Source organism: Cebidichthys violaceus, unplaced genomic scaffold, assembly GCF_023349555.1.
Source record: "Cebidichthys violaceus isolate CVI_PGR_0920_01 unplaced genomic scaffold, fCebVio1.0.p SCAF_49, whole genome shotgun sequence".
Classification (NCBI taxonomy): Eukaryota; Metazoa; Chordata; class Actinopteri; order Perciformes; family Stichaeidae; genus Cebidichthys; species Cebidichthys violaceus.
The window spans coordinates 1,054,916-1,074,140 of NW_027176694.1; the positions used below are offsets into that span (position 1 = coordinate 1,054,916).

Below are 19,225 nucleotides of genomic sequence, written 5' to 3' on the forward strand. Positions count from 1 at the left end.
CTCTGGGAGATGCTGATTGATAGGAACACCACCTCTGCTTTACCTGGCTCTGTACGCTGGCGCTAGCGGAGGAGCACCCAGGTGGAAAAGAAAAAAACAGCACGGAGGGAGTCGATGGGGGAGGAAAAACATGGCAGGTCTGGCCTTCGTCGTGAACTCCTGCCATCCGCAGCTCCACGCGACATGGCTGGGTGGCAGCGAAGCAAGCCAAAGCTTCCATGTCAGCCAAACCCGGGGCCGAGAGAGTGGGTCAGAGCCGTTCGACTCAGCTTGGAGGAGAGGGATGGAAAAACGGGGCTTGTTTTCCCCCTTTGCACTGCCAGGCCTTTTTACGACATGGACGCTCCCGCTGTGCAACATCGGTTCTGGTTAGCTCTCCGGAGGAGGCTGATGAGCAGTCTCACAACCCGCCCTCCGGCTCAGATAACGCTAAAAAACAAATTAATAAAAACACGCGAGGAGATTCGTCTTCACTAAACGAGTTAGCGCCCTTTCTTCACACAGCGAACATCCGTGTAAATAAACAGAGTGATTTAACACGGTGCTGTCAAGGCTGCGGAGGAACAGAAGTCGACTGAAGCCGACTTGAGGCTTCGCGTGTCCGTGATAAAAATCGGTGGGTTCCCTATCCAGACCACAGCTGAGGGACGTCTTTTTGCCAAGCATTGCACCATTAGAGCGGGAGTGACGCTCCGTGACTCATCTCGCAACTTTAAATGCACTTGACATGCAGAACCACATAAACTTCAAGTGTAAAGTCAAACAAACAACAAAAGAAAAAAAGAAGGCGATACGGGTAATGGTGGAACCGCCGCAGCGCTGACGCCACCTCTGTAAATCGCTCGCCCTGCGCCACTTCACCCGCAGCTTCTTTTTTTTTTGTTTATGAAATTCCCCTCAGAGCTGAAACACAAGGCTTTTCCTCCCGCGTTCGTGATGTAACTCGGGGGCCAGAACCAGGCCCGGGAGATAATGATGATAATGCGTTTAAGTCCCAGGAACACCGGGGCCTTCAATGCGATCTGATGACCTCGTTATTTCTCATTAGCCTCCCCGAGGCACCTAGACGAAGATTTTAAAGGTGGTCCAGAGGTTAATCCTGCAGGGAGAATGAACCCGCTCCTCTGCATCGGTTTCTGGAGCCGCTGGACGAGCTGCCTCACTCGGCCCGTTGGTCAGTGTGGGAGCTTCTCCAGCGTCCCAGATAGCCCACGCTGTCCCAGATAGCCTTTTTGCCAGATAACCCGAACAGAGGGCTAAATATCTGTCACAGTGATCCCTTCCTACCCACCTCGCTCCCCGGTGACCTCTGACCCTTCCAGCTTCGCCTCCCTGCGTTCTGACTCCCATGGAGCCGCATTGATGTGTCATCCACCTCATCCGTCTCACAGAGTGACATTATTACTTATCTTCTATTTAGAAAACAACGTTTCCGGGCGTTTGCGCCATTTCTGAAACTGACAGTCCTGTTTTAATCAACAACAAAAAAAAAAAAGCCTTGTCAAGTGCTACTGCAAGAAGACAGTATTTCACACAGCTGTGTTGCTCCTATTTACTGTCAATAACTGAGGATTGCACAACAACTCCAGCGCTTGAGAACACTGCCAGATGTTCTTCTTCCCCCTCTTTGTCTTTTTATTATTTTGTTTTGTTTAGGAGCTAAAAGTCAGGTGATGACAGGCCTGGGAAGTGTGAAGGGTAAAACACAGAGTTATGCTTTCCAATTAGCCTGTTGATTTATTAGCCCGCTCCTTAGTATTGGGTTTAGCCTGAATCAAAAACCCGAGGCTCACTGATTCGGGTTCTCCCAGAACAAAGTGGATAAGGGGCAGAAGACGTTCATGCCTCTCTTAAGACTCACACATTCCACACCGAAATCTCCCCAGCTATGCGTAACTCCTGAGATCCAAGACATATGTCGAGAGATGAAATGGAGCAAAAGAAATACAGAGAGGAGATAAATAACATCAGGTGATTGAATTAATAACGCGATGTGAGAACGCAGGTAGCTACCAACGAGATTAGTGATATCAAAGTCAGTTTATCTACGTTTTTCAGAATGTGGAGTACCGCTTCAGGGCCGAGTTGGTCTGTATCTCAAGCCATATCTGATTGGTATGTGTGTGTGTGTGTGTGTGTGTGTGTCCATGGTTTGTTTAGACTGGTCGGGAAAGCGTGAGACCAGAGTGAGTGGGCAGAGGCCATACTTTAGGGTTCAAAGTGAAGCGGGGAGGGACCCCCTCGTTTTGGAGGAATGTCGAGGAGGAGGCTGATGGTTAGCTGGAGATGGTGTAATTAAGGGGTGTGATTGTGAGAACCTTCCCTTCCCCGGGCCCTGCAAAGGGTCACAGATAAAAGAGCAGCCCTCCTCCTCCTCCTCCGTCGCGCTCAGATGTGGAAAATCACGCACGCGCTAACGCATGTCTCGTCCCCCCCCCGGACGTGAGACACAATCGGCGGGACGGACTACCTGGGGAGCAACCTTGCAGAGCGGCGGGTGACGGCTCCCCTCGACGTTGGAAGCCCATTGGGCAACGGGCCCGCATAGGGGCCTCTGAGGAGCGCCATAAATTAGCCAGCTCTGGGAGGCTCCTTCTAATCATGTGGGCCTGTGCGTCGCCCTGTTGGTGTGGTTGTAGTAATTTGGCCCTGCCTGACGTGCTATTTGCAGAGTCAGCGCTCGATGACACACTGCCGTGCCTTCCCTTTTTTTCGCGAGCGCGACGCCGCGTGTCGCGCGCCGGCAGCAGGGCGTGGCGTGGGAGGATAAGTGTGCTGTCGTGTTTTTGCTGACTAAACGCATCAGCGTTTGTTTGACGAGGCGGCGCAAAGTTTTGCTGTCCCCCTCCCCCCCCCGTCCTGACCCACCTTCCTCCTTTCACATCGTGGCCAGAACTTCCACACAGCTGGCCGGCATTGTGATCACGAGCCATCACTCACCCTTTAATGAGAACAGGACTCCCCAGTAATCCTCAGTTATGCACACAGGCTGGAGCGGTGCGGAGTGATAGTGTAGCATATTTAGGACACTATTCAGGGCCCTAATGGGATGTATGCTTCTTGTCGCAGCACGGCTATTAGTTGAAAACATCTCGACTGTTGGGTGTTGGTGCAATTTGTTTAAAAGAGGTCAGCGTGACACAATCCCTCACTGTCTCACTGGTGTTTGCTGTTTTTCACACTGTCGATTTGCTCAGAACAAGAGCAGGAAGATGAAAAATAGAATATCACCGACGGCTTTTTCTTTTTTTCTTCGGGAGAGACAACATTCAGTCCTTTCAAGTACCCCCTTCCCCAAACCCCTCAGCTTTCGATCAACTCCAGATGAGAGGGTTCGCTCGGACCCTGATGACTCTCCCCTTTTTTTTTTTTCTCCTCTCCTCCTTCCTCCAGGGTGCAGGATAGAGAACTGCGAGTCCTGCTTCAGCAAAGACTTCTGCACCAAGTGCAAGTCAGGCTTTTACCTACACAAAGGGCGCTGCTTTGATAAGTGCCCCGAGGGCTTTGCCCCGCTGGAGGACACCATGGAGTGTGGAGGTACGTGAAACAAACACAAATATGTACACAACAAAGAGTAAACAAACTTCTTTCACACCTTTACTTTACCTGTACACTGTATTCTAGAACTTCTCAGTTGCCCTTCTTCTTTTGGACCGAACTGGGACCACACACAAAGAGGTTTTAGCATCCCAGTAAAGCTCCCGGGCCTCCATATTAAGGCTTGACCCGGGGGGTGGGGGGGCTTTGAGTCGCCTCCGAATTGCACTCGGCCGTGGGGTTTCACTGCGCTTCTCTGTTCCTGTGTGTCTCTGCAGAGGGCTGCGAGGTGGGCCAGTGGAGCGAATGGGGAGCCTGCACCAGGAGAAACAAAACCTGCGGCTACAAGTGGGGTCTCGAGACCCGGACGCGGCACATTGTAAAGAAACCGCCCAAGGACACAATACCCTGTCCCACCATCGCCGAGTCCAGGATGTGCAAAATGGCCATGAGGCACTGCAGGAGAGGTAAGGACGTTACGCAGCCACATGTCAACGTGTGTGAGAGAGATACCGTCCAGTTCGGAGTTTACGCTGCTCTGGTGGATATTAAAGAAAACAGCCCACGTATCCCACAGGAGAGCTCTTTCCCCCCGTCTCAGAGTTCCACCTGTTTCATGTAACCCTTGTACCTTCCACTCAGCTTTGTTTTTTCACCGTCTGTGTTTTTTTTGTGAGGTGCACGGTAGTGTTTCCATGCGTGAAATATCAGTATTTTTCCATGGCGTCCTTGTTCAAGCCAGCTCCTTCTCTGAGGTATACCTCCCCCACCCCCCACCCCACCCCACACACACACACACACACACACACACACACACACACACACACACACACACACACACACACACACACACACACACACACACACACACTCTCACACTCTCCCATCTCCCTTCCCCTCCTCAGTGGAATTCTTCAAAGTACGAACTGCAGGTTTCCTCAATGGCCGTCTCTGTTTCCTCCCGTCAGCTCCAGAGATATTTGCGGTGCACACAGCATGTATGTCAGGCCATTAAACGAGAAGTCAATTCTGGAATTTCTCTCGGTGTGAATACAGCGAAGGGAAATATTTTTTTTTTCAAAAAGTAAACCATTCGTCTCAGACGGTCCAAACACACCATTTGGGGCGATGGCCTCAGTTAGCAGTTTGCTTTTAAAATAAATGTCTTTCCCCTTAATGCACTTTCACTTCTCTCATAAACTTTGGATTAGGAAAGGCCAAGTGTAAATATTTAATTCACCAAATAAGGAAGCAATTACAGTGGCAGATATCATTCAGGCTTTCAAAAAAAGAGAAAGAAAGAACAACATTGTTTAACAGAAAGAGGAAAATATTCTAACCTCGAGGATTTTTCTCCATTTTTGGCCTGGAGTGTTGGATGGGAGGATCATTAAGTGAAGTGGTGAAAGTGTAAATAAACTTGAAATAAACGCTGATATTTTCTCATATTACAACACCGGCGTGGCAGTCGCTGCTCTCTGAGTTGGAAACTGTGATCCCATGGCACATTTAGCCCCCCCCCCCCCCCCCCCCCCCAGAGCACTGCTTCACGACTTTGCCGTGCCTGCTTGACCTTTTCCAAGAAACTTTATGACCTTCTTTAATGAAAAAAATGTGGCATCGCTGCGCATGGTTACTGCCGTTAATTATCTTGAGAAGTCGCTGATGGGAAGTTGTTGCGGTGGTGTAAAGCGCATAGCGGAACCATTCGTCTTCGGTCCTTTATAAACCGACAGCCGACTCCCCGCGTCCATCTCGCTTAAAGCTACCGTTCACGGCAAATCACCCGGTGCCGTTCCTTATCCAGCGACTGACTTACGTCTAAGAGGAAGATCAGGCGCTGCGGTTAAAAGCCCTGCGTGAACGTGTCCCCGAGTGTGCATCGTAGGACTCCCCGGGCCCGCTGTGGCCCGTTTAATAAAAGGTAAATCTCAGACTTGGGCATGTGTTGTTAATTCCCCCGACCGCTCGACCGCCAGTGAAAAATCCCCACTTGGCAAAAGCCAGTGAAATGCAACACTCTTCAGTTCAAATAAATACAACGTAAAAAAAAATGCAAGCTGCCGAAGTCGGAGCGGGGAGGAGATCCAGTGCCGTCGCATTGGGAGCTCGACCGACTGACATTGTAAAATAATCACTTCCCGTTTGTGATAATAAAGCATAGTCCTGTGGGAGGAGAGGCCGCCCTCTGAAATGCAGGTGATCAGGATGTGGAGGTTCATGAAAAGGGCTGCAATATGGCTGAGGTCATCATGAAATACCTTGTTACGTGACCTTTCAAAAGGAATGCAATGTTCAAGCTCCGTAGCGCTTCTTGAAATAACAGCATTTGCGACGCGGCGTGGTAAAATTGAGTCTTTAGAATTTAGAAAACTTGTAACCTCAACGTATGGATTTTATACTCAGAAGGAAATATAAATGCACCGGTCACTTGGAACTTGAGACAGTCTAAAAAATTGAACATTTTCATCAGCTCTTCTCGCCGGACACCAGACACCAATGTTTAGGATAAGCATGGGATTATGTAACTGCAGACCGTAAAGATGCTGTGGATTAAATGGAGACAGGAAATAAAGAGGACGCAGCATGTAGGTATACACTATTTATGGCAATGATTATCTGATCACCCGGGCTTGCATTTCTGCATATCTACGCATTTAAATTACACCGGACGTCATCGACAGATCCCTGTCTCCCAGCTTAGAAAAGTACGCGAGTGATCTTCTCCCTCTCCCTCTGTGTCGGCAGAGACCTAATCCCTGTATGTAAAACACACACACACACACACACACACACACACACACACACACACACACACACACAAGCAGGGGAAGCAAAGCCCAGATAATGTCACGAGGCGTTCGCGGCGAACACGGCGAGTCGTGTAAACCGTGTCTGATGCGTTCCGTACAAGTTGCTGACCGGTGTAAACACCGTGTATCATTCGCACTGCTGGGATTCATTTTCTGTTCTGGTTTGACATTTGGCAGAACAGCATTTGTCCTGATAACACATCTCTGTCCCCAAAAATAGCAGGGGGGGGGGGGGGGGGGGGACTGCGTGGAGCACACGGACAGACACAATATGCAGCGCCGTCACAAGCGCTATTTCCATCCAGCTGTCGAGCGGATTTTAAACAAACCGTTGACGTTTGGCAAATATACAATGGGGAATTTGGTACGTTTCCAGCAGCTGCACTGCATGGATTTGCACCTGAAGCCCCTTTTTACAGCTGACGTCATCAAAAATGTTGATTTAAACACTGATTCAAAACTGTTAACGGCATCAAAATGTCATTTTCTTTGCGCGTTGAGTTGTTGAGTCCCTATTGAAAACGGATAGCAGGCTTTTACAAGGACAACCTACATGTTCCGCTGGTGTTTTCAACGGCTGCCGTCACTACGAGCAACCACGGACACATTCGGCTGAGAGTCACCAGCTAACACGGTCGCGTGTCAAACTGAAACACCACTGAAACTCGATGAACTCCAAACTCTCGGTCATGGTTTTAGACGTTCTGTACGCGACCACGGACAATGTAGTCGAAAGCGTCTCGTGACTTGAATGCTCGTAAAGTCTCGCTGGTGTAACGTTACGCGTTAGGTTTCAGCACCCAATACATCACCCAATGCATGCGTACATCTGGCCACTAAATACCGGGCCACTTGCTGATGTATTCCACCCACTCGCTTAATAACACACAGATCTGGAAAGTCCAATTGTTTAGGTTGCATTTGCAGGTCTTTGGTGGATAATGCCCTTGCATGGCTTGACAAGCCATTGCACAATGCTGCACTTCCATTGGCAAACTGCGCATGCGGCGTTGCTCATCATTGTTTAGAATCTGTGGACAGTTTGACCTGCTTGTTTGTTTTTGACAGTGAGATTAAACAACTGCAGCATTATTTATTTTGGGGGGGAGGTGTTCCCCGTTGCTATGAATCACATTTCTACCGCAAACATCAAGTGATTTAGGAAACCGCCGGAGCAAGTGTTGATGAAAATCTTTGTCAAACCCAGCCAGCCTGTTTGATTTTGGTTTCCACACAACGCTTCAATGGAAGATGCGTGAGACGGTCTCCAGAGGAATGAGGACGTCTCGTCTCCTGGCTGCTCGGCTGGCGTGGGGCGCTAGGCGCTTTGCATTGTACCCTCGAGACGGTAAAACGCTCTTCTATCCTCCGGATCCCCGGAGTGGTGCTCTGAACGGCTTATGAACAATAGAGAGACTTTATTAATAGCTGCTCCGGTGCTATCACCATTGACAGACTGGGTCCCCCCCCCCCCCTCTCCTTCTTGTGAGCTAATGGGAGGAGGGTAGAGGAAAGGTGAGCAGAGTGATAACACGGCAGCGCTCGGCTGTGCCACGTCGATGCCGTTAAGGAACTCCCTGGAGAGATTTCCCAGCAACCCCTGTCACCAGATTCCCTGGTTTACAGACAGTCGTGTGTGTGTGTGTGTGTGTGTGACAGGTTTGATCGCTCGCTCTACGCGCCGCCGCCGCCGCTTCGTCAATCAATCCATCTGGTTATTTTTCCTTTCCCGCCCTCTCTACTATAATCTTTTGCACAACAGCTGCTTCTGTAATGTCAGTGACATTAGATCTTGTGTAAACAACTTTAAAATGTTAAAGCTCTCCAAACTCCCACTCTTAAGGTAATCCCTGAGTTGGGATTTAAGAGGGACTAAAGTCCAACACAAACGCACCACTGCAACTCGGGCTAATTTCCGACAGTTTTTACAAATCGGCTTTCGAATTCTCAGACAAAAAAAGTCTTTGTGGTGGCAGCAGGCCGGAGTTACATTGGTGCAGCTCTGCTTGCTTGATTTGTAGGTGCAAGTAGATCCAATTTGAGGGGGTGGGGGGGGGGCATTCGCAGCCTAAATCAAGAACAGAAGTTTTACAACACAAGGTTATGAAACGGTAAACATTTATAGCAAAAGCAAATGTTGGATCTGACAACAGAAACATATTTAAGACCTGGTTTTCCAGAACAACGCAGTTCAGTTTCCAGAAACGCAGAGCAGAGGGAGGAAGAATAAGAAAGTAGGAGCATGTATCGATTATCTTCGGCCATCGGATCGTGTCCCTGTACTTGGAGAGCTAACGGCCTTCGTGGAAGTATTGATCTCCAGCGTGTGTAACCGGAGAAACCATTTCTGCTGCAGGGCTCAATCGAGGCCAAGCCCTCCATCCCATCTGTCATCTGAGGGCTCGGATCCAGCCACCACTAATGCGGTCCGTCATAACTTCTGCGTGCAGGTTGTGTTTATACTGTAACTGTGATAACCGGCTCTTGTGTAGCCATGATGCCCAGTCGAATCCCCCCCCCCCCCCCCCCCCCCCCCCCCCCCCCCCCCCCCCCCCCCCCCCCCCCCCCCCATCAATTTGAAACCCTGGATAAACAAGTGCTCTTGGGGTGTAGAGGAAGATAAACCCTCCTGAACTCAGTTCACCACCTCATCACTCCTCCGCAGTGCGACATCTGAAGGCCCGGCGGGGGTCTTCGTCTGTATTTAAGGCCGTGGACATGACATGGAGGGCGGGCAGTTGTTTTAATTTACACCGCAAGCACCTACAGTCTGGAACAGGCGACCAAAGCGAACCCAGATCCGCCCCGGGATCGACCAGACCCCAGGAGGATTTGGTTGACGGGTGGGATTTATGCCAGGTTCTGTCTGAAGCCAGTGCGGTTTCTGCGGTGCATCCGCAGTGCTGTGGACCTCCTGGTCCTCACCGTCTGCGAACCATCTGCTCCAAAGCCTCTGCTCCTGTAAAACGATGCACAGAGCAACGGTGATTGCCTCAAATCCGCTGCGGAGGAAGCTCAACCGCCCTGTCTGTCGCGCACGCCGCCCGAGACACCAAACGAAATTCCGGTTTCTGGCAGTCTTTTGCGTACGAGCTGGCGGTTAACGCCCGTGCATGCGTGTGAGTTTTGGTGTTTATACTGGCTGTGCCAAGGGGTTTAAGCTCTGGCGAAAGATGCCGTTCACTTCTGAGCTTTTTTGTTACGCAGCCGGTGTGATCACATCTGCGTCTGGCCCGTGTTTGGCTTGGAAACCCGACATCCAAACACATTTCTGGATGTGTTTTTGTCAGACTGTTAGCCTTCTATCAGGCCAGATTTTTTAGGATTTTTTTTTTCCCTCCCTGAAACAGATGCACGCTTTCAACTCGAAGCTAATTGATGGAGCGTGTTCTTCTCGTCTCAGCAGAAGAGCTCACGGTGCCGTTTGTCCAAGCCAAACACCGATCGACCTCTGCTCTCGAGCCACCGCTCTGAAGTCCACCCAGAGCACTTGAGAACAGAGGTCTGCACTTCTTTTCCTCCACGTACTTATCTCATTATTCCAATTAATGGTCCCCGGATGTGCACCACGGGAAGTCAGGACTGTTGCAAAGGGGAGAGCTGGCGCACAGATGACGAGTCCGGCTCTCATCTCTGCCACAGCGGAATGACTGGCTGGTGATTAAACGGCGATCTCTGGCCCGGGTAATATCACGGACAATCCGGATCAGCTCTTCCCGCCAGCGGGAGCGGAGCGAGGAGCGTTTTCCCAGGACAGAAGGAGAGCGCTAATTGGCAGCCGACCTGTCACAGTGATTATGTGCGCCTCGCACCGCAGCCTGTTGTGACTGGGGGAGCCGCAGCTTAATCTTCATTTAATAAGGCCGCTCCATAGGGGCTGACACAGTAGCTGGTGAGAAGGCCCTCAGAAGTGCCCTGTCTCCTTTGGACGGCGTGGACGGCCTCTGGACACGGGGGGGGGGGGGGGGGGGGCCTGGGTTTGCATCTGACTGGTATTAGCTTGTGCCGTTCATTGAGTTAATCGAATGCTGCAGAAATCAAGTTGTGAAGATGTAAAAACCTCACTTAACACTTAAACATAATGATGATTTCCTCGCGCTCTACACACTTTACTGTGAAAACCGTAAAGCTGAGATGACAGAGAGTCTTTTGGAAGCTTTGCACCGGGCTGTAGTGAATCAGAGTCCGGGTGAGGAGGAGAGACACATCAACCTGTCACTGACTTGGCCGGGTCTCCGGCGTCCCGATGCCAATGGCAGTTATGGTCACCGCTGCGGTCACGGTCGCAAATTAACACAAGTTCTGCTTCAGCTATAACATATTTGTAAGTCTCTGCCGTAGATTATTCTTTTTTTGCGCTTTACGTATTATATCTCCTCCTAAACAGGTAAAAAAAAAAAAAAAGACTATCTGCTCTCGTCTGGACGGCTTTATGCCGATGTCCTCGGAACCAAACTTCTCTGCCTCGCGTGCAGTTGAGCCGTGTGAAATCTTCTGTCGGAGGAGAAAGTCATTACCAGTAGTCTCCGAGACTTCTCTGCCCTGGGTGCATTCCTTATTGGGATGGGATGGGATGGGAGGGAGGGAGGGAGGGATGGGGGGGGTGTGGGGGTCTCTGATTAACTTCCCACTAAGTGCCCCTGCTCTCTGACCAAAATAAATATGGCTGCTGTCATTTTGTCAGCAACTGTCTTCAGAGAGCAATATTTGAAACACCCCGTGATCCTGCTGGCTTTTATATGGAGAATCCATCGTCATACCACAGGCATGAGCCATAAACATGTGGAGGCCTTTCAAAGAACTGGGGGGGGGTGGGGGGTGGTGGAGGGATGGAAGAAGTGGGGGGTGGAGGGTGGAAGAGGAGGGGTCAGCAGCGCTCGCTGGGGCTCCATACTCCACATTATTGTCATCTGGTCTTTTCCAAGCAGGAAGAAAGAGGCGGGGTTGTGAGTGAAGGTTTCTTTTTCTTTTTTTTTCACACTCTTTGGCCCAGTCGAGTTGTGGTTTTGCAGAACTGCCTTTTGTAGGCCCGTGCACAAACATTAGATGCAGCAGTCCTCTTATTCCTTTGACTCGCTTGGTTGTCAAGTGTGCATCAGTAGTTGCGCTACTCCAATGAACCCAAGCGGATGTGGATGTCTTTCCGGAGTACGCTTTGATGTTGAGTAGATGCCCGTTTGACGGCCAAAACATCCCCAGAAGTTGGTGTTTGACTCCGAGCCGCATGGTCGTACACAACCGCGACCTAAACGGTTCATTTCTAAGCTCGAAAAAAGCCGGCGTGCGCATATTGTTCGACGCTTGCGAGGCTTCCTCTGCCGTTGCTCCGGCATATGGTTCCGACATCAATAGCCCCATCAAAAACAGACGTACACAAACAAACAAAGTGGCAGCAAACTGGAGGGGGGGGGGGGGGGGGGAGAAGGAGAAGGGGGAGATACTGTACAAGTGGAATGTTTTCATGTTCTCTCGCCCTACAAACGGGAGCTATTTCCCCCCGCTGAGCATTATATGGGCCGACATTTTTTTTTTTTTTTTTGACAGCAGATGAGACACGGTCTGTGTCTTCACAGGGATGGATGGCAACAGCTTTGTGATGAGATCTTTGAAGTAGGGTTGGACTCGTACACGGACCTCTTTTTTTTTTGTCGTCTTTTATGACTTTTATTTCTGATGCCTACCAGCCAGAGGCGTCCACTTGTGACGCGACGGTGGTTTGCCCCCCCCCCGAGCCACAGTCGGCGGTTATTTCCTCATTTTATATCAGAAGGCTGAGCAGAGAAATGGATACAGCGATGTCTTAAAGGACTTTACAGAGCAAGCTTCAGGGGTGGCAATCTGTAAAACCTGCAATGAAACCTGCCTACCCTGCTTTTAAAAATGTCATTAGTATGGATTCGGAGTGTGCTATGATGATCCAAATGTAGCCGTTAGAGGCTCTTCCACTCTGACAGGCGAAACACGGACTTTTGTACTTTATCGGAATTGTTTGGAATGGGGAACGATAGCAGACGCACACAGGCTCGTCTGTGTCTATGTCGTGCTGACCTTACGTTGGAGCGGGCCCCTGTGTCGAGGTTTCTCACTTCATATTTAGATAACACAAGCCGGTCAGAGTGGGGATCCGTCTGATGCTGCCAGACCTCCAGTCCGACACTGCTGCCAGCTCTCCCGTGGGCCACAGAACACTTTCATCTCCACATCTCCACCCAACCGGGCCGATGAGGATGTACTCACACACACTCACACACACGCTCACACACACACACACGCCTACAGAGACACACGTCCGCGCAGCTAGTGAGTGTGAGATGCGCGTAATAGACACCGCCAAACAATAAAACAGCCCTCACAGGCAGAACAAGTCACCACATTATCGACTCTCACCCCCCCCCCCCTCCGTCCCCCCCCCTCCGTCCCTCTTTCCATCCTCTTTTCCTGTCTCGCACTCCGATGACACTCTCTCCCTCATGTATCGCATAACGCGGCGCTGGGGCCGTCCGAGGAGCTCTGTGCACGCAACAGAGGAGGACGTTGTTTCGTGCGACGCGCGACGTTTTTTCGAGGGCGAGCGCCTCGTGCACCCGGAGTCCTCCCTCTCCAGTGGTCTCTGGCTTGGCTGGAGGGAGGAAAGAAGCGAGGCGAGGCGAGGAGCCGAACTGGGGGGGGGGGGGGGGGGAGAGAGAGAGCCTGAAAACATCTGGCGCACAGTTGCACTGGCCTCAGCCACCAGAAGCCCCGCTCCTCTCCAACCCTCCTTCCCCCGTCGTTCCCCATCTCTGGCGGGATTCTTCACAGAGACATCCCAGCTTTTAATTACAGCTGGTGATTCAGAGAGAGGCTGTGGCTTCTGACCCACTCATGTCCGCGAGCGTGGACCCAGAGCGAGCAGACATGCAGACACAACAAAGTAGCAAGTATAGACCTGCCGGCCTTTGGCTGTGTGTGTGAGTGTGTGTGTGAATTAACTGTGACAAATACAGGGGGGGGGGGGGGGGGGGGGGGGCGTGCAGACTAATCGCAGAGCCATTACAGTGGTAAGTAGAGGCCAGGGCCAACTTACTAAGGTAGCACAAAAAAGCAAAACACTAGGGTGATGTCACAGGTTAGACGTTTCAGCTTAAAGGGACAGCTCACCCCAAAATTACAGTAAAGCTACGTGTTTTTCCTCTTACCTGTGGTGCTAGTCGTCCATATAGATTTGGTTTTGTGTGAGCGTCGGCCGTAGAGATGTCGGCCTTCTCTCCGCTATAATGGAAACACCCGGCTCCGCGGTGCTCAACCAGCTCATCGTTCTCTTTCCAGAAATCATGACGAGGAACTATTTTCTTTCAACCGTATTTCCTACATGAAACTGCTCACAAAAAGTCTTTCTCAAAATAATTTAATTATCTTAACCAGCTCATGATTTCTGGAAAGACTCATTGCTGTTGAGTTTTCAAATGTTTTTTTTTTTTATTATTTGCCGCTTTGAGCACCACAAGCCGTGTCTAGTTCAATAAAATTTGAGAGAAAGCAGACATCTCTACCGCTCTCTATATCTCCAACACTCAGCAACTCACACCCAAACAATCTCCATTGATAAATAGCACAACAGGTGAGAGGTATGCGTTCTTTTGATTTCCGGGGTGAACTGTCCCTTAAATGGAGCAAAAGGCGAGTGCAAATTAGTGACCTGAACATGTTTTCTCACTGCATAAGACACAAGCACCAACCGCATGCCTGTCTGTGGTCCCCTCGGTACGAGCAGCCTGCTCAGAGCCCGGTTTCAAACGCACTTTAATCTGCATTAAAGCATTTTTTTCTGGCCACTTAGGGGCAGCGCACCTGGCTGTAAACAGAACATTGACATATTAACACCATATAAAGTTGATAATGTGGCGACCTTGTTGTCAAACGGATGCCTATTTAAACATTAGCATTCATTTTGGAGGCTTGTTTTTGACCAGCCGGTAAAATGCAAGTCATACATTCACACTCTTACGGCTCTGTTTTGGTCTCCACCAACTCTGGCTCTGTAGCTGCTCAGTGCTCCTCTGTGTTCAGCAGCTAGTCGTTTGGTGCTGATGAACAGTGGGTTCATCAGAACCTTTGAGCTGATAATGAACTGCCCGCCGCTGCTACTTTTAAACATGATGCTGATGAGAGCGGCGGGACTGAACAGTGGAGTTGCAGATTGTAAAATCGAATAATAAGTTTGAAGAAAACCGTTTTAGTTTTTGTTATTTTATACGTGGTACAATATGTTAACGTTACACTTTTTGTACATGGTTTTGTACAAAATAACTCCAATGCGTCTGAGTCGTAACATTTTTCCGGGTTAGCTGACCCCTTCATAATTTGGGACTCTCACATTTGGTGAGTACTTTCCCAAATGTCTGTATTTTGAGTGATCTGCTATGCGGGGGAAATACCCGCGACATTGCCTTTCCAGTGAACGTAACACGATGGCTCCTCGAGGAAAACCTCAGGACATGATTGAGTGGTCTGTGTCATGAAACCCAACCCATTCCCAGGTACCGTATCGAATCCCTTCAAACATAAATGCTCCTTCCCGCTGGGTGGCAAAGGTTCAGGACCGTGATCCCGCCGGGCCTTGAGACATTTCTTTCGGATTAGTGGGGAGCTTAAGCGTCCCTTTGATTTGATTCCCTTCTCCTGCCCCTGATGCATCTCTTGACAGATGCCGCTGCCTTCTGGAGTACACGAGCCTCTCATCGGCGAGGTGAGACCCTGAAATGACCGTTGAAATTACGCTGTAATCATACACAGCTAAAGACAACAAGAAAATGCCTGCCATATGCCTTAAAGCCCTCTGTTTGTGTTTTAGTGAGTTGGAAGGGGGGGGGGGATTACTGACGAGAGTGGGAGAGCGGTTGCCTGGAATCGGGGAGCTGAGCGGCGGTGACTCTTATTGCCCGTGTCTGTGATCAGATCTGTCAGAGCCACTCAGCTGTCCGTCTGCCCGGTGTTTGACAAAGTGTTTGATGCAGCGCAGGCCTTAGAGAGGATCAAGCCCTTCCTCAATTGGCTTTACCTCTCTCTCTCTCTCTCTCTCTCTCTCTCTCTCTCTCTCTCTCTCTTGCCCTCTCTCTCTCTCTCTCCCCCCTCGTGCAACAGGAGCTCCGCGAACACATCAAACACACCCTCTCCCCCTTTCTTCCGCTGTGAACTAACGAACTATTTTTATCAAAAAATATGCGCAGCCTGTCGGATCATCAGAGGAGACAGAAACAAGGGCCGACTTTCGAGAGTTAGTCGAACAATCAAAGACAACAACAAGCGCCGGCCAGACTTGATTCCCTCATCACTGGCCATTGCACGGGGATTGCGGCATGATCCCGATGGCCCCCGTCTCTGTTTTAGTGTCTAAGCCCGTCTGACTTAGCTTGGCTCCCCGCTTGTTAGGGTCTGGTCCTGTTTTGGGACAGTTGTGCTCCGTGTCCAAACACGCGAGGGATTTCCTCCTGGGGTTTCCCGGTAGAGAGGAGGACGGATAAAGCGACTTTATGCAGAAATGAGATATAAAGAGGGAATCATGCCGGACAATTTCCTCCTATATCCTCCCCATGTTCCCTCGCGGACCCACAGAGACCGGGAGGATGCAGACCAGGTGGCGTTAGACAACGAGGAGCACGAACGCGCGTCGTTGTTGTTGGTTGTTGTTGTCGTACGGCGTTCACGGTGGAGATGGCGACTGTGCGGATCACCATTGCTCACCTTGTTCTTCTCAGTACAGCTTCAATCTTTTCCGCTTACAGGGCACATATAATGTTTGAGCAGATTTACCATCAAAATATCTTTAAACTGGCTAATTGAGCTAATGTCAGCTTAACTATGTAGCATAAGTCGGTGTAGGAAACCAGCGTTAGAAACAGCATCGTTCCCTCGCTGAGAAAAAGGCATAGTAATCTGGAACCCCACAAACTGATGTAGTGAGGTAATGATATGCTTCTGGGCCTTGGCCTAATGCTCAGTTACTAGGTAATAAGCCAGTAAGCTGGTCATGCTATTGGTTGCAGCTTACGTTAGAGCCGGCAAACACACTGTTTAATCCGTTCTTAACATTTTCCTATTTTTTGCGTGTGTGTGTGTTTCTGGTTTTTGGAAAGGCCGAAAAAGAAGACGCCGCTCCTCCAAACTCTTTTTAATTAATGCTCTTAAATGCTCGCGCACTCAGAGGAAGGTTGATATAGGCTAGTTTTGAATTCCTAACTTGGACCATTGCTGTTGACTGGCACTACCTGCCAGTAGTTTACAGTGTTTGCAAGTTGTTTGGTGAAACCCTCGTCCACCTTATAGCCACATAGTGGTGCAGAAAGACCCCTGCTCTTTAGACCCCTACTTCTTGCGTGCCCTCCTCCTGGCTCCGTTAACAACCACTTTATTCCTCTCCATAAAGTGGGGTGGGATGCAGTAATGCAGAAGGATTGTTCGTGAAGACCCAGAGGCCTCATGAGAGGGGGCTGAGCCAGGTAAATCCCCCAAGCCAGGGCCCTGCGTTGGGGGTTGACCCCCCTCTACCGCCGCCCGAGGCCCAGACTTACGTTCTACTCAACCGGCTCCCTGGAAAATGCAGATTTACCTCCTCAGATCAATAATCTGTGTTCCAAATATTTGTTTAGTAGCGGTGAGAAGAGGTCACCTCCCTTGCGGGGATGTGCTTTCCCTGATCCGTTGTCAGTGTGAGGGTGCTTTTAAAAGTGCACAGTTAATCCCGGCGGTGTGCTGGTTTACACAGAGAAGAAGATTTGTTGAGGACCTGCGGAGTGAGTGCGTTTCATTCTATTAGTCAAAGGATGCTTTGCTGTCAAACGGAAAAAAAAAAAAAGGTAGAGTGTGTAAAAGTACACTCAGCTGATCTGCCAAGTCCAGCTTTTATTAGCTCTTACTTCTTAATGGCACTGCAAAGATAATGAACCGCATTAAGCTGCGGCTGGCGAGCGATAGCGTGTCAGTGTGAAGACGTGGAACCGTCGATGACAGTTATAGCGGAGTAGCTTGAGAGCGGCTTGTTATCGAAAGCTCGAATGGAGCAAATAATTCCGCGTGGGATCTTGTGTCTGTTGAAAGTGATTAATTTCATCAGCCCGATGCAATACACTTATCGGAAACTGAGATGAATGACTCTCATAACTCTGAGACACTTCCTGCTTCATATCAAAGCATGTGGGAGTTATCAAAGCCTTACGCACGAGGCCTCGTATTGCTATAGAGGACATGGAAATCAAAGTGGCCCTTTTTTCTAGCGTTGAGTAAAGACAAACGGAGTCCACATCTGTGGTAGCTTCCCTGCTAGAATGATGAATTTGCTACTGTGTGTCCCAGCAGGCCCTCCTGATCTTTGGATCCGCGGCCACATTTCAAAACCGCTCCCCTCGTACGCTGCAGCTATCTTCCCGCGCCCCCCCCCCCCCCCCCCGCGCACACAACAAATACACAAAACAAACGGACCCACACCGGCGGCGGGCCCTCATCATCGGCGCGCGGGGCCTCCCTTTGATGAGTGCTGAGCTTTATATTTTTTTTTCTCATCCGAAAATGAAACACAACATTAAGCCATTCATTAAAGTCAACTAAAGCTAATTATCCCTCATTTACCCAAGTGCCCGCGGGGCAGGAGAGCCCCATATACTTAGGCCCAGATGTGTCGATGAGTCAGTCGGGGGAGATAGCAGACCGCAGAGGGGGGCCGCCCGCTTACTCTCTCTCCAGAGTCCTTGCGGTTCCAAGGGCGCATCAGACTCGGCGGGCCGGTCGTGATGCCGGTTCGCCGCCTGGCTGCCGACGTTACCCTCATGACACCATCGGCTGTGTGAAGCCGCTGCGATACAACGAGGTTCCATTTAGTGGAAAAGAAAGTCGATAATGATCAGTTATGCGCCTGCATAATGAGGAGAGAGCATGAAACCTCACTCGCTGGCACATTTGGAGTTTCGCAGTGGCTGAGTGGCGTCAACGGCAGGCTTCCATTCGGATGACCTCTCATCGCTGGAGGTGGCGACAGTGCGCGTGCGGATTTCTGCTTATAAGCTAAACTGCTAGGTCGTCACATTTTGACAGCTTCGAGCGGAAGTGGGAAAACCATAACAGTTGGCAGGATGTCAGAGCCCAGAAACCATATAACGTCATGTGATTGAACTCTTCAGACCTATTTTCTTCTTCTGTGTCTGGTGCCCCCACCAGACATTTAGAAATAATGGCTGAACCGCTTTTACCGCCGGGATGAGGAAATCTCAGCTCTTGTCGCTGAGGCCGGTCGTTGCAGTTTAGGGGAGACGGCCTTTGCATTTTCATGTGAAGTTTAAATGAAACACTTTATCTGTAGGGGATATGAAGCTGTTATTAAAAAAAAAAAATCTATTTTTGGCAAAAGCGTTACAACAACGATGCCCATTTTTCAATTAAGGCTGAAAAGCCAGATGTGTTTACTCCATGGAAGCACCGCTCCAACGTTTTCAGTCCTGACACCGATACCTGGGCTTTGAAATATCGGCCGTTACCGAGTCCCGGTCTGATACCGGTGTCTTTGGAATGACCTGTATTCCTTACTGTGAGCAAGTGGCTGGGATCATCCTTTTATGTGAAAGGCAGCGTCAGGCTTTGATTTAAACATTGTTTTTCTAACGTAACAAATAAGTACACAGATTAAAATCTATAGTTATTTAATAATAAAATAAAAATGGAACACCAGCATCGTGTATAAAATCTATTCAAACTACAAATGCACAACACCACAAAAGAAGGTAATTTAGGCTGTTTATCTGCTTTGTCTAGGTTAGCAGTACGGCTAACCACCTCGGGAATAATGCATACGCACGACCAAATTAGCATTCTGCCAAAATTGCGTGAATGCAGCACTTGCCCACATTGGG

The 19,225-nt window shown here is 49.8% G+C and overlaps 1 protein-coding gene across 2 annotated transcripts in view; it reads left to right on the plus strand.

Annotated features, from left to right (window-relative positions):
• The window catches only part of rspo2 (R-spondin 2), a 54,467-nt gene that overhangs the window by 27,320 nt on the left and 7,922 nt on the right, over positions 1 to 19,225 (plus strand). For both annotated transcript variants that reach the window (XM_068730054.1, XM_068730055.1), the window contains exons 4-5: positions 3,394 to 3,537; positions 3,816 to 4,004. In XM_068730054.1, coding sequence (XP_068586155.1) covers positions 3,394 to 3,537; positions 3,816 to 4,004 — 333 coding nt within the window. The remainder of the gene's footprint in view (positions 1 to 3,393; positions 3,538 to 3,815; positions 4,005 to 19,225) is intronic.